This window comes from Seriola dumerili, unplaced genomic scaffold (assembly GCF_002260705.1).
Source record: "Seriola dumerili isolate Sdu_G_001 unplaced genomic scaffold, Sdu_1.0 BDQW01000002.1, whole genome shotgun sequence".
In the NCBI taxonomy this organism is placed as follows: domain Eukaryota; kingdom Metazoa; phylum Chordata; class Actinopteri; order Carangiformes; family Carangidae; genus Seriola; species Seriola dumerili.
The window spans coordinates 12,020,726-12,036,408 of record NW_019174257.1 but is presented as its reverse complement, the minus strand read 5'-3'; the positions used below and the strand labels follow the sequence as shown (position 1 = coordinate 12,036,408).

The window sequence follows — 15,683 nt, the reverse complement described above, 5'->3', positions numbered from 1 at the left end:
TGTGCATAAAGTTCAAGTTGCTAAGAAATAATTACACAACATTCAAAAATATACAGTTTATTCATTTGAAAGCAATTCAGACTAAATGAAACTTTTAAATGTAACATATGTTATTCCTGTGACCAAGGACAGTTAAGTCTGTATTTGGAAACATTTATCACTCTGTCTTATAACTAGAAATCAGAGAGAATCCTCAAATCGGGCTTCTCCACACACAACACAACTGACTGACTGATTTAGTTTTAGTACCAGGATGTATATTCCATTAAAGTATCGATGTATCAATTAAAATATCGAAATGTCAACACAAGAATAGTGATTATCAACCGAAACCCAGACAGTAAACTATTCTTAAGCAGCCTGAACCTACCCTGCATCTGTAATTTTGGAATTTAAAAAAATCACAGATTACTGGATTAAATTGATTTTTATCTCGAGGTTTTAGTCTAAATAAAAACTATTTCAGAACTGAAGACAGTGCTCCACCTGAGTAATTACACAACCACAAGATAAAATGGTGAAACAAATGCCTAAAAAGACAGAAAAATGAAAATCATAACAGACGTAGATCTGCCCTGTAGTTCATGACAGCTCAACAGCCAATGGGAACGTGATACGCGATAGGAGCAGGTACGGGAACCAATGAAAATCAACTGGAGGCGGGCGCTTTGTTGTTGTGGTGGTTTACTTCCTGTGTTGCAACGTGAAATCAATAAACCGCAGAGGAGAATACAGAAGTAAGAAGGGAGGAGAAGCCGACAGTAAAGACGGTAATTCACTAATAATCGATCCTTTATTTTGTGTAAAAACTGTGACGCTTCATCAATAATAAGAATGTGAATAAACCGGCGATTAACTATGCTAAACTGAGTTGAATTGAAACACTCGGGGCTGCTGCTGCTGCTGCTCACAAGACTGCGACATGTGATATCGATTAGAGAAACTCACCCTGTTTCAGCTCCTGATGGACGGCCAGAGATACAGAGGAAGCTTAACTCAACCTTAAAGTTAGTTGTTGGTCTCGTTTTTACCTTTTCTTGCTAATGTGTTGCTCTGTTGGCTCCCTAACATCTTATTTTGACACTTTCACTTTGTTAGATTGGTTTTTAAAGTGTCAGAACTTCAGTCAGATAAAGATAAAATTGGATAAATTTAGATGTCGACAATGTGAGGATAGGCGCTTTCAGAAGAGACTGAGCTGTACACAAGAAAGTTTTGAATGATGGTTTAGTTCCCAAAACTGTCAGTCATATATAAAGCAACCATGAAGATGAAGAAAAACAACAGTAAAAATGCAGCCAGTTCTAGTTTTATGTTTTCATTTAAACTACTCAATGCCAAATAAACAGAAATGTTTGAACCTTTGTGGATTATCAAAAGTATAGCCATTGTTTCTAGAAAGATGGGTTGCTGTTCATTTTAAACTTTAAATACCCCAAACTAAACTCCATCATCGCCCACTGCACTGGGCATGTGAAATTCTTGTAAATGTCTATAAATGACATGTTCCTGGCTGTGAATTCCTTATGTGAAATGCTGTTTCACATGTGATAAGCAACACTACATTTTAGGAATTTATAGTGTTTTGCATGTGATATTAGATGTTAAATGGATATTTTCAAATGGAATGTCTTAAGCTCCAAATGTGAAATATCTGAAAATTGCACATGTGCTTGAATATGAAATTTTCACATGATAATATCCTTAATCCTAAATCATTTCTTCTCTCGTACCATAATGAGATATCTATAAAATGTCCAACTCTAATAAGAGTCTATTGTTGATATGGTAGATTGCACCGGACTAAACTAAAATGCCTTCAAAACTTTTATTTTTTTGCAGGCATGGATGAAGCCTCCACGAAGCACACATAGAACAGAGGAGGAGTTCATGGATTTCTCCGTATCCTAGCACCATCAAAGGAAGAGAAAGCCGCATTCAGAGGCTAATAAACATTTCCACCGTCTACTGAATTGACTGAGCTCTCCAAGAAACAGACCAAACATGGTGCACGTGTACAACTGCCATCCATTCGCCTCACAGCAGATAGTGCAGGTCAGTGGAAACTCATTAATACTGATTCCACTCATACCTGTGTTTTTTTTTTGTTGTAGATTTTTTTTATGTATGTATAATTTTGCAGTAGTCTTATCTACTGTCCCTCTCTGTGGCTCAGGTGGAGCAGGAGCCTGGACTGGTCTGTTGTGGAGGTGGAGCTCTGTTCGTGGTTGCTACTGGAGGATGCAAGGTGACCTTAAACTATGCATATTCTTTTGCCAATATCTGTTTTCTTTCTGTAATTTATCAGAAAATAACTTGTTTCCAGTTGTCTGCGTGCACGTTATTCCAGTAATTGCACTGTATTATTGTTGTCTTACTAGATGCTATACCTACCTCCAAATGGATGCACAGACTAAACAGAAGCAAGAGGCATATTAGGAAATGACTGATGCAGATGTTTTCAGTGTAATATCTATACTTTGAGACCAAAATCAATGACAATGTGTTCATATTGAATAACCTCAAAATTGGGCTTTTCCAAAGCTGTGTATTTCCACTATAATTTAGAAGTCTCCACTGACTCACAGACATGGGAAGTTTTTTCATTAACACAGAGAGACACACCTGTACCTTCAGTGGGGTAGAAATAATGATATAGTACCTCAAACCAATAAATGCATATCTAGTATTTAATAATTAGAAAAGAGGTGGTAAGCCCTAATATATACCAGTGTAAATGTCTGCACATTGTGGGAATATTCATGAATGGCAGCGTTGATCATCTTAAATCTCATAGAAGGGACCATTTGGAAATGAAAAGCTTCTGCAGGGCACTGACTGTGTTGTACTGAACCAAGGTGGAAGCGTACAGTGTGGAGCAGGAGGGCTGCCCTCTCATCTGCCGCTTTGCCACCATGGGCACCGTGAGGAGCATCCAGCACAGCAAGATAGGTAACCACAGTTCCTCCTCTGCCTTTGTCACAAGTATCCCCATTCTCCTGTAGCAGCTTCTTTGTTTCCCATGTTTTATATTCAAGCGATGCAGCCGACGGCAGCAGTGATTTCAGTGTGAGTGTGAGGGAAGACATTTTAACATCCTGGCTTTTCCTTTGCTGCCTCCTCTCTCCTCCCTCACATCCAGGAGACTACCTGGTGACCATTGAGGAGAAGAACAGCGCCACCTACCTGCGAGCCTACACCAACTGGCGATACCAGGTAAACACTGACCAGCTGAGCTTTCTCACAAATACTTTATATCACAGTGCTGTGAAACAGAAGCACACACCATTGTACTTCGTTTTTTGTTTTTTTGTTTTTTTATGGTTTGATATAAAGATATTTCAATTTATGCAATATTATCACTAGGGGTTAGAACAAAACATATAGCAGCCTTTATTTAACAAAACAATAAACTAAAAAACTGTTTCTCTCTGAGGGAAAAAGCCTGGAATCACAGACACTCTGTTGTGGTATTAATATTAAACCTGGTTTGGCTTGGTCTTGGTGCACTGATGTGTGTGGCAATAGGCACAGAGAAAAATGAGTTGAGATGGATTTCAAACCCTTTTAAAAGCAGTTTAATTCCATTCATTCCACCATTTTGAATATAATTTATTTCCAACCATTTAGGGGTGTACAGGCAGCTCTTGCCTATGTTAATGTTAAAGTACACAAGCAAACTAAGAATTACCCTCAGATGATGAAGGAAAAAAACTTCTCCCTATCAAGAGAATATAGATCTGTTTGCCTCCATCTGTAGATGTAAGCTTTATAGTTCATTTTCCATCTGTATATCTCCTGCAGTATAATCCCACCTCCACTGTCATCTTTATTCCTCGTGTATTTATGTGTTTATTTCCTTTCTCTCCACTCAGGCTGAGGAGAAAGCCCGCGTTGGTGTGCGTTTGTTGGGCCACCTGCTGCGTGGGGCATCTGTGCGGGGCGGAGTGCAGATGGAAATCATAGAGATCCCTCTGTCAGAGCGACCTGTTGCCATGGCGTGTTGCTCTGTAACAGGAGACCTGCTGGTCGGCTGCGAGAACACTCTGGTTCTGTTCACATTGAGGAGACAGAACCAGCAGAACCTGGTACGAATTCGGCTGCTCATATAGGAGTTCAGCTCCTCTGTGGGTGTCATTGTAAATTATCTTCATTTAAAGACACAATGAAATGGCATATTTACTTCTTTGACTTCTGTTACAGGTTGAGGTCACCATTACAGATTCACAGTTTTTGATGTGAAGTTTTCCAGGACATTAAAGTGCCAATATTTTCTTGCAATATCTTTCAGGCCTCAAAAACTATTAAAATATCAGATGTTTTTTTTTTTTTTCCATAATTTAAGCATGTTTTTGTCACTGTATTTTATCTACTCTAGTCAACATAAGTGGACTTTTTGATACAATCAGTGTTTTAGTGGCAATATTTTTCTTTTTCTGGATAAAAAACAGCAGAGTCAGAGTCAACAGAACCTTCAGAGCCCCTGGCCGAATGCTCAGCAGCCCTCCAGTCACAGTCAAGGTAACTTAAGTCATAAGTGTGATTCATTCAAGAGTCATTTTGTTTTAAAACTTGTATGTAGTCTTTACAAACCAGAATAGAGTTTTTTCTACCACCCCAAAAGGAGAAATGAAAAATAAATCCCCAATGGAGAAAGATGCACAATTAGCCGACTCTTCTACAGTTTCCTCCTCGGACTGAGACTGATCCGACCTCTCCTTGTTTTCTGCTCGTAGGTCAGACCTCAAGTTCAAATCAGAATTTTTCCGCTCTGGATTTTGAACGCTCGGTCATCGTGCACGTTCCAAAAATTACACCTAAACAGGTACTGTCAATGTATGCTTCAGTTTTCTTTTCTTAACCCTTATTTTTTGTAGTGTTATGTCATAGTTCAGTTTTTTTATCAGCTACACAGACATAACAGTGAATAACACACACACACACACACACACACACACACACACACACACACACACACACATACTTAGCATTTACTTACAAGCACACTCATAAATTGGAAGTGTGACATCTGCCTGGAACAAATCATTGGCATCGTAAATAATTCTTGATCATTTCACAAACAGAAGACTTGCATTTGCTTTTGTTTTGCTATTTTTTAGTTACGTTCCAACTACTAAAACAGACAGTTTGTTTCAGTCTGTGTTACTTTAACACCTCCCCTCAAGGTGGCGCTGTGTGTAGGATATGTAGCAGTGCAGGCAGAGCTGGAGGTGCTAGTGCTGAAACTGGAAACACCCTCTGAATCTAAAACCCTGGACGAATCATCGGACACAAGTAAAATTGGTAATAACACAACTTCATCAGTGTTTGCTCCCCTCTTTAATGCTTGTTTTTTTTTAGTTATTTTTAGTCTATAGAATGTAGAAAAGGGCCACTTGAGACAATCATTTGTGATTTGTGTGTGTGTATTTGTTTGTGCAGCAGATCATCTCGAAGACCAGACTGACTTTCTGCTCATTCCGAAGCACCAGGAGTTGCTCGGTGATCGAGCTAAAGACTGTGACATCCCTGTCAGCATTGAAAAGACCGGGCTGGAGGACAAAGGACAATACACTCTGTCATATGTTCTTTTCAGGTGTGTCTGTGTATTTTTGAGTTTGACCTTTAGATCTTCTGCCGGTCGAGGTATAGGATGAGTATATTTAACCTGTTTCATTTCCCTCCTGCAGGCGCTTTACTCCAGAGTTCTTCCAGGGCTGCAGTGTGGAGGAGACACAACTTCACTCCCTGCAGCTTTACCCGCTTTTCACCAGTGAGTACAACATGTGAGACACGGGCAGATGGATCATTATCAGTGCTGACTCCCTGGTTACATTGAGTTGCTATAGATAAGTTTTAGCATCTTTAAACAAGACAGAATTCTGCAGGTTGCTGGTTTAAAATGATGACACTTGATTCTAGAGTTGATTTGTATTGAAATCAAGTGAAATTTCATAGAAGATTTACAATTTGAGGACTCCCTAACAGACAAAATGACTAATTAAGAAGCAGATTTCTCCACTGTATTTCTACAGCTCATAAGAAATGAGAAAGGAAAAAAAGAAAATGAGAGAAAAAATAAATAATATATAAAAACGGACGAAAACGGACAAGTCAAAAGACAAAACAATATATATTGAGTGTGGAAAAAAACAACACAGTCTGGGTGCTTATTAATGCCTCCTTTGATTTTCTTTTAAATCTTTGGTGTTCCACAGTTGTACACCTCTATATTTAATTGAATACTGTCCCCTGTTGGTGTGATAGAGGGAGATGCAGATGGTTTGATTGTCTCGTTGGGTAAGAGTGTGTGAGGAATCATTATGTATGTGTTTTGTGCGAGCATGCATGACTTCTCTGTGTGCCTCTCTCCAGGTAACCAGTCAGTGTCCACGGACAGACCGGCGTGCGTGTTCTGCTTCTTCTCCCTCCCCACCGCCGGCTACCTGTACAGCCTGAAAGGCGGAGTGGAGCTGCTCTCAGCCTATCAATATCCAGAGAAGGTCCTGGAGGCGGTGCTAACAGACCACCTGTTGCACGTCATAACAAAGTACGTCCTCGGTCTGATTTGATACGGAAATTCCTTATTACCACAGTGTCAAGATTTATGTGCGGAAAATGAGTAAGTGTATTTTGATTTCTGTGCGCGCCTGGTAGGAGTGCGTTGCAGTGTTTCACAGTGCGCTGTGCAGCAGTGGCAGCCAGGATTGAAGACCCCTACATCGATACCACCATGAAGGTGTGAGCCTAATCCTTGACTTGTATTTCCTGACCCTAGAACCTTGCTTTGAAGCCTCTTTTAGCTGATTTGGGTTTTTTTTTTAATTTTTTTAATCACATTGTTTTCAGTCTGATACTTCTCCAGCACCAAACAGCAGACATACAGAGTTAGGAGATAGGTGGTGAAGAAAGTGGAAAAGTCAGAAATATTTTTCAGGAATTGGCAGATGATGCTCAGTGTAAAAAGTAGACAATTGTTTGCTAACACTGAAGGTGATAACATGTAAGGCTGTGGACTCGTCAGCTTGTTATGAAGATCTTCTGCACTCTTGTGGGCAGACAGTTGGTCGATACAGCTTGATTCCTGCTGCGATCAAAAGCACTAGTACTGTTGTATGATGCGGGTTCTTAAAATAATGATGTTCTGTATGTGTGTTTATCTCCCTGGGTGTGCGTGTGCATTTTTGTCTGTGTGTGAAGGCCTGTCCGCCCAGCAGCCTCGAGGTGTGTGCGCTCAGGATGCAGCTGTTCATCGGCCTGCGCTCAGTGTGCGTCTACGGCCGCCATGTTGTCCTGCTCTCCACCGCCGACACAGAGACACCAGAGGAGACGGAACGCAGCACACAGCGCAGGGGCCTGTAAGTTACGTGCGCACCCACACATACTTTAGCACGCACTATACATTACAACACACACATGACTATGATATTGTATCAGTCAAAAACCTTTCAGATTCATCTTCAGATACCTCCTTGCAGACACCGGAAGATTTTAAAGAGGGACTTGTCAGCACTTGGTGATGTGTGTGCGCAGACGTACGTGCATTTATAAAAACCTGTTTACTGTGTGTGTGTGTGTGTTGTGTATTTTAGCGAGTTGAAAGAACACACCATGCTGACTGGTATTTTCCTGGCGGTGGGAATCGATCCCGCAACCACGCCGGCTCTGGAGAGCTTTCTATCACGCCCCTTCCTGTAAGACAAACCCAAACCCCGCCCCCCTCAGTGTCTGTTGTCACATTCAGGCCAAGCAGCAACGCCAGGACACCCTAAAAATACTTACGTGAGGCAACGATTATTAACCGAATCCTTAGATTAGGTTTCACCTTTGATGTCACAGAACAAAAAGGTTTTTCTTTCAGCTTCCAGTGAAGCAGCATTTGCATTTGCCAGTGAAACCAGCATGGCTGGCTGTGATCCAACAGTGGTAATTAGCCTGAACTGGAATATCAGTGAGGAAAGTTTCCCCCTATGACGAATCCCCTCTGAAGAAAAATGGATATAAGATCAACATTTCTCTTTCTATCTTTTAGCCTTCACTTAAGACCATCAGTCTAACCCTTTTTTTTTTCTTTTGGAGGCATAAAGTACTACTTTGTTTTTTAAAAATGAGGAAGTAAAGCCATCAGGTATTTGCCATGTGAGCTGCTCATTAAATTAAAAAAGAAATTCAAGTTTTCACCATTTCATACCTTAGTTCTGGAGGTTAACTGTAGATTTGCATTGGTTCTGTGCACATGACCGGCAGTGTGCCGTAACTGAAGCACATAAGGAATGACAAACTAAATAAAGTGTCCAGCCCACTATGAGAAATCTTGTTTTTTGATGACATTAGACAGCTGCTAGCTGGCATTTTTTTTACATTGAATAGAAAAATGAATGCTGACACACCTATAAAAGTTAAGACTTTACCTTTTCAGAAGCTAAGAAACCATATTGCAACATACTAAAGCCCTAAAACGGCCATTGATTTATTTTATTTTTTTCAGTTTGAGTTTAATGTTGATCCAGATTTCTTTGTGACTTTGCAGCTTGGTCTAAAAGTGACAACATTTCCTGTATTAGTCCCTAAACCTAGCCAACCATAACCATCCTAACTGCCCTCAGTGTGTGTGACTTTTTGCTCACAAACTAATCCTGTGTGGACTGAAATAAAAATAAAAGGGCTGTTTGTAATTTCAGTCAGTTAATTTAATAATCCAGCTTTACGAGACAGGTTCCCGGTCTCTTGCAAGCCATGTACACACACACCGATATTTGTTTTGTTTGTTTTTTTTTTATGTTCTTAATAAAAATGAAAATAAATGATATGTAAATGTATAATTGCATTTTGGGATTCAAATATTAGTGGTTTCTCCACGTATGACTGATGCCAGAAATTGCAAGGAAACAGCAGCACCTACTTTAGTGCAGGGCTTTGATGTTATACGTGAACCCCTCACCAGGCAGTTATGGACAGGCAGTTATAAGCGCAAGTCTTTGACAGGTGATGTATGACCTCCAAAATGTCCAGATCTGGTGTTGCTCTTCCCCCTTTGCATGTTCCATGATTTGATTGTAAACTTGCTCTGACAACGCTTGACAGCAAGTTTAATAATGGCAACTAAATGCAGCAATCATCTCCATGATGGTTATCGCTCATAACGGGTCTGTGTGTGTGGGGGGGGGCTATATTGCAACATATGTTTGTTTATATTAAAAAAAAAAAAAAAAAACATACCACATGTTTGAGGCCACATGCTGAATTTAAGAAGCTGCCATAACACAAACACACACGCTGCACAGACTATTCATTGTCCAGGGACCATCACATTATCCACATTAACCTGTTCACTAACAGCTCACTAACTGTTTGGTCATGTAAAATGTAGTAGTATTATGCAGTTGATGTAGTATCCATGATCACAGTATCACACTCTCCTCTCTGGTGTAGTTCTTTGACATCTACAAGTTCTTGACACGTCAGAAGGATCATTTGTCAGTTCAGTTCATGGAAAGCCTGTTAATATGTGTAATGTGTTTGTGTACATCTTCAGTTTATCATCAGTGTCCAGTAAAGAAACAGATTAAAAAGTCTTTTTACAACAAGAACAAAAAATGGAAAAATGAAGGTAAAGGAAAAGCAGGGACATTTCTGGGAGTTGATAGTAAGACCATTAATTTCCTATAGCTTTAAAGTAACTTTATATAGTAGATATTTAGGCTGAATCCCAGTTTCTAGACTCCAGACTGGGGCCAAATCAGCGATACATTGCACCTAACTCATGTTGAAATTTTAACTCGTTGTCCTCTTTGTGTTGACATCAGTGGTGCCAAAATCCACTTTGAACAGTCTGCACGTTTTGAGATTGACTAAACATCTCCTCCTTGAGATAAGACGCAGAGAGGATTTGATTTGGCTCCTTTCTCAGTTTGACTGTACTTCTGTTTACCTCTCTGTGTTCACTGACCTCAGGACCAGGAAGTGGACAATCTCCTCTCCCAAAGAAACCAGTGCAGCAGGACATGGATGGAACCTGTATGTGGTCGACACCGTCACCCCCCTCACCCTCTACCAAGAGATGGTAACTCAGATGTGATCACTTTATTATTTTAGATTCAGACAGATTTTTGAGCTCTGTGAGTGTTTGTGTCTGAATGTGTGACTTTGTATGTGTTTATGAGTCTGTACAATCACCTGTGTGTCTCTGTGTGTCAGGTTGAATACAGTCGGCACTACGCAGAGACCAACCCACAGGCCCAAAGCCTTCGACACCTCCTCAGTGAAGCTCACCTCCTCCTCCGCGCCGCCTTACTCCAGACATCAGAGCAGCAACAGAAGAGTGAGGGCGACGCCACGGCGTCTCTGCAGGGAGACGCAGACAGACAGCCTGAGAGACAGACAGCTGCGCAGACAGACAGACAGGAGCTGGAGGAGGCCCTCAGGCAGAACTGTGCACAGCTAGGAGACTGTTTCAGCAGGTAAATTAACTTAATTAGATTTTTTTTGAACTGTGTAAATCGAAATGAATGAAATTATCTCCTTTTGGAAACATTTTAATGAAACGGAACACAACTGGGTTGTATTTGAGTAGGAAAACCAGGAATTAAACAGTAAAGTGTTGGACTGTTTTTACTGTTAAACATCTGTATAAAACAAAGAACTGTCTCATAACATACCTACACATGCCTACATACAAAACACACTTAAATTAATTTAGTTTCCATCAAACCCCTTGAATTAAATTACCTGGTTTTCCTCTCTTAATCATCAATGTAAGAACAGACTGATGAACATATTGGCAGCAATTAGAGCGTCACTCTTTGTCTACATTTCAGTTTTAGTTATTTTATCCCTTAAAGTTCCTCATTCCTTCACATTAATCTTAATATATGTTTATTGCCGTTTTAAGATTTGCTTTCATTTCTCATTAATCCTTATGTATTTTGTGTCAGTTTTTAGCACTAATTCTTTTCTCTTCCCTCCTATAAGGGCTAGCCAGAAGGACTGCCACCTGGCTTTACCATACTACAGGATGTCAGGTCTGTCAGTCACAGAGGTCATGGTCAGGAACCGCCCACATCCTGCCAGCCCTCACTTCTATGGCCCTGGCTTCCTGTTTTACCTGAAACATTATCTGTTAGAGGAAATGGAGCAGAGCCTCAGTCAGGTACATGCTGGATAAATAAAAGCGCTATGCTGTGTCAGTCTGAGGCTGAATAAACTATAGATGCTAACAACTTTAGAATGTCTTGTCTTAACTTGGAATATAAAGTAAAGTAAATGTGGTAAAGTAATTGATTAATGGTTAAAGTGTATGAATCAACATAAACTGCATCATTTCAACATTATCAGCAAACGTAGAGTAGAAAAAAATATGAATTACATAACTATTTGTACATCAGTAGTTCTTTGTTTTACAGCTGCGAACTGAAACAATTAGTGAAACTAAAAAAAAAAAAAAACAACTTCATTCCCTCTCTACAGGAATCAGCTGATGAGGTCATCGACATTTTCAGCCAATCAGATCCCTCAGAGCTCATCAGCGTATGTGCCAGCCCGTCCATGATAAACATCAGTCCTGCCCGCACGCTGCAAATTTTACAACATCTGGAGGACACATCTGGCGTGTCGGTCCCACTGACAATCACCATGGCAAACATGATGCTGCGTTTAGATGACCTGCCACAGTTCACACAGCTACTGTACAGACATGCTGAGGTTAGTGGGGGCAGAGGACGTGGAGTGTGTTTGTTAATGGGTACTATCAAGTGAAGAAGAAACTAATATCTGTTCTTCTTTCTTTGACAGCACATAGTTGTCTTTCAGTAACAAAGATATTAGAGCACATTAACATTCACTGACTTCTAGCTACAACGGCTGAACATTATTCTACCTGTCAAAAGTATGAGTTCAGCTACTGATGACTACTTTTTATTATTTAAGCTTTCTTAGAGACATTTAATGAGCTAATATAATAAATTATATAAAAATCAACGGTTTTCATTTTTAAATGCCAGTCGAGGAAAATAAGTAAATATTTGTGAACATGAGAGTAAGTGTGTGTGTGTGTGTGTGTGTGTGTGTGTGTGTGTGTGTGTGTGTGTGTGTGTGTGTGTGTGTGTGTGTGTGTGTGTGTGTGTGTGTGTGTGTTCAGATGCTGCTGGTGTACGGTTTCATCCAGGAGCCGCGGCTGCTGCTTCATGCTGGATGTGGAGGCCAGCACACACACATCCGTCCCACAGCGTTGAGTCACCAGCTTACAAAGTCCCATCCAGGACTGCTGGTGGCTGGCATGGTGGCTCTACATGAGAACAACAAAGTTCAACTGGAACAGGCTGATCACATATTCAAGGTGTGTGTATGTCATTAGTAAAATCAGCCCACTGATTCGTCACACTGACTTGGAAAGTTAAGCAGCAAAATAATAGCTTGCAAGATCTGTTTTTGGCCTATTTTAATTAATTGTACATGAAAGAATAGCAATAGAAACATAAGTGTATGTGTGTGTGTTTATGTGTGTGTCTAGGAGCTGGGCTGTGAGAACTGCTTACAGGTGGATTTCTGGGAGGCGACACTGATGGCCTCCTCACACGAACCTGTCATCCAGGAGCTTCTGTTCAGACTGACCTCTGTCTACATCGATCGACTGATGTACACGACCTCAGATGCACACCCCAGCCTCGCTCACACATCTTCAAGACGCAGGTCGCTGAAGAGCGCTGACGATCTGGTACAGTCATCTTTGTTTTCTTTGGCTGTAACAACTTGTACATCTCATCTCTCACATTTATAAAATACTGTATTTCATGATCTCATGTGAAAGCCAAAACAAACTGAGTTGAAATTGAAGGTATTGACATTGGTTGTTTTCTCTAGCTGATTTTTTGTAGGTATTATTTTTGCATGGTATACGATTCTGAAATCAGTTCATTTGTGTTTCAGATCAACTCGTGCTCCCATTACGGTGCTCTGTACCCCTGGCTCACTGTTCTCAGTCCAGCTCACACTACCAGCTTCCAACACCAGGAGTCGTTACACAAACTGCAGGTAATTTGTCTATGAACAAAGCAGGTGCTTCTGTTTCTGGGTGTTGTAGTAGTTAAATAAGACTTAAAGGAACTATATGAATCATTAAAATTATAAGATTTTAATGGAAATGCAGGACAAGACCCAAACACTCCTTCAGGCACATTTTAGGCTGATACACACATATACAATACAACTATACAGCTACACTTAACTTTATGAAAAGTTGAGAGCAGTGAGAGCTGTTTTGCTAAACAGTGACCACTGTGACAACATAATGCTAAATGCTAAGGTGTAGTGTAACAGCATGTCCTCTGCATTTTTACCAGCCGCAACAGCAGGACTGCTATTGTTTTGAGTCTGGGTGTGTGTGTGTCGTCATGGCAAAATGTGGTCCTGGACACACCTACTGTAGAGGGAGCTACCATTTGGATTTGGGGACTTGTGCAGTTTAAAATTTAAAGAATTAGGTTACACATAGCATTTTTAGTACTAGATATCCGTATTTTTTATACTTATTATCTTTAAATTTGACAATTATCAAGCCAAGAAAACTGAAGATTGTAACTTCTGAGGGGTCTCTCAAAACAATAACAAAAGATGGCATTGAGTGACATCATGAAATAGTGTGGGATCATGGGAGTTGTCTTCAAAACCATTGCTGTCAGCATCTCCCAGTTTGGATACCTTCAGTGTCAGTCGTTCAGGAGGTTTTTACCAGGGGCCGAATTATCCACAGAGGTCTCCTCCTGATGATTATAACCGTTAAAAACACTGAATAAAGCAGTTTCACATTAAAAGTCAGTGTTTTGCTGACATTATACGGCAGACAGAGACGTCAGGGAAGGGCTGGGAGCTGAGATTGCTCCTAACCTTTGTTTCGATTGTTGCTCTGATAACTTCTGAATCAAACATTCATCAGGTTTTTGCTGGTTGCTGAAGTATATGAAGAGGTGTCCTCCTCTCCATAACAAATAGTCCAGGGGATTAAAACCAATAGAAGCACAGAATGAAGCAGTTTTACAAATCAATGATTTACCGACGCAGTTCAGCAGACAGGACGTCTCTGAGGGACTGGGAGCTGAGCTCTCGATATCTTCAGATCCAGATGTCCGATGACTAAAAAATCTTTGTGTCTCTTCAGTCTCTCCTGTGTGGTCCTTCCTTGTCTGTTGGTTCAGTCCTGCCTCTGCTGGAGCGTCTGTCAGAGGAAACCTTATGGGGCTTCAGCCTGCACCTCCTCTGCGACACCAGAAGGGGACAGTACGGCAGCAGCATTGAGAAGTTGCTGGACAGATGTCCTCAGGCCATCATAGCCTACGCCAATCACCAGCTACAAGACAAAAACATGGTCTCTGCTCAGCTGCAGGCTAATCTGTCTTTCTTTAAACTCACTCACTCTCATACACTCTGTATCGAGACTGTATTTTGATTTATTTTTGACTTTATACCCAGTTTCCCTCAGAGTATCATCCTGTCTGACTGTGTCCATGTCTGATCTTTACAGGCATTATGGTGGCAGAAGCTGCTCCCAGAGCTTTGTAATCGAGCGAGATCTGACACAGACAACAGCATCCTACTGGCTGCTCTCAAAGGTAGAGGCTTTTCCCACAGTACGGACAATGAAAGTTTTGTCGAAGGGTATATCATATTCACCCGAGTTATTGATTTCACTGTACTGACCCTCTCACTTGACAACATAACTGTCTGCTTTGATGCTTTGCATTGATGTATTATCTCTAATGAGAGAATGAAAATAAAAACACCTCTGTTTTAATGTTCTGGTGCCTGGTTTAATGTGGCTGGTTTCCATGTCAACAGAGACACTGGTGGTGGTCGCCATGGAAACAAGCCCCGCGGAATTCCTGGAGCTTATACCTGACGACGGCACGGCTGCGTACTTCCTGCCTCACCTGCTGACGTGTAGCCAGAGACACCTGCTCATCTGAGACACACACATATACACACACACACACACACACACACACACACACACACACGCACACATACAAGACAAATGTGTCACCACTTGCTGAATGATGTTTGCTGACTGTTGGCCGATGAACTGCTGCATCAGACCCTGGACAGTCGTTGCTGAGGATGATTCAACCAGGCAACACTAAAAACATCATCCTGGCTCTATCATTTCTACACCAGCAGCCTTTTGGATGTTTGACCTCAGACAATCATGTATTTTTTTGTTGTTGTTAGGGTTAGGGTTAGTTGTTATTGTTTTTAAAATATATTAAAAAAAATTAAAAGAATCTGTCTGTTTCTGTTTCATTTCAACAATATTGGAATCCAGAGTCTGTTGCTCCTGTTGCGTTTTGGCCCTTATAAGATTCACAACATTTTTTCATTTTAATTTTCATCCTAAACCACTGTACACATCATTACACTTACACTTAGTTACATTCTTTTGCAAAAAAAAAAAAACTTTAATAATGCCCTTGCAATATAGGAAATCACATCTCGACAGCATCATGACTCTATATTGGTGAAACAATATGACAGTATAAAAGTGGCATAGTTAGCAAGAAGTCAAGATAACTACACAGACAACACAGTCATCACTGACGATAAAACCACAACAAAACCACAACCACCAAACCTTTGGACAAAACAGGTCAACAAATGACTACAGGACACTGCACAGAATGTAGGAAACCACCTGT

The 15,683-nt window shown here is 40.7% G+C and overlaps 1 protein-coding gene across 2 annotated transcripts; it reads left to right on the top strand.

The window, feature by feature from the left end:
• Positions 1 to 691: 691 nt before the first annotated feature.
• hps3 (HPS3, biogenesis of lysosomal organelles complex 2 subunit 1) lies at positions 692 to 15,232 on the top strand. 2 transcript variants are annotated; one of them, XM_022761144.1, is made up of 25 exons: positions 692 to 770; positions 1,843 to 2,055; positions 2,177 to 2,248; positions 2,859 to 2,952; positions 3,143 to 3,216; positions 3,876 to 4,088; positions 4,452 to 4,521; positions 4,737 to 4,825; positions 5,187 to 5,304; positions 5,443 to 5,596; positions 5,691 to 5,773; positions 6,376 to 6,550; positions 6,658 to 6,739; positions 7,201 to 7,358; positions 7,593 to 7,694; positions 9,955 to 10,063; positions 10,198 to 10,460; positions 10,972 to 11,149; positions 11,467 to 11,700; positions 12,137 to 12,334; positions 12,509 to 12,712; positions 12,925 to 13,029; positions 14,153 to 14,359; positions 14,516 to 14,603; positions 14,830 to 15,232. In XM_022761144.1, the coding sequence occupies exons 2-25, from the start codon at positions 2,005 to 2,007 to the stop codon at positions 14,955 to 14,957; spliced, it is 3,249 nt and encodes a 1,082-aa protein (XP_022616865.1). In that variant the 5' UTR covers positions 692 to 770; positions 1,843 to 2,004; the 3' UTR covers positions 14,958 to 15,232. The 2 variants fall into 2 exon arrangements, with proteins under 2 accessions (XP_022616865.1, XP_022617607.1); XM_022761886.1 differs by lacking the exon at positions 7,593 to 7,694.
• Positions 15,233 to 15,683: the final 451 nt, after the last annotated feature.

Bases quoted from the DNA above. Each gene is read 5' to 3' on its own strand.
- hps3 (XM_022761144.1), top strand. From the start codon at position 2,005: ATGGTGCACGTGTACAACTGCCATCCATTCGCCTCACAGCAGATAGTG. The intron at 7,695-9,954 runs GTAAGACAAACC...CACTGACCTCAG, and splicing joins TTTCTATCACGCCCCTTCCT to GACCAGGAAGTGGACAATCT. The intron at 14,360-14,515 runs GTCTCTGCTCAG...TGATCTTTACAG, and splicing joins AGCTACAAGACAAAAACATG to GCATTATGGTGGCAGAAGCT.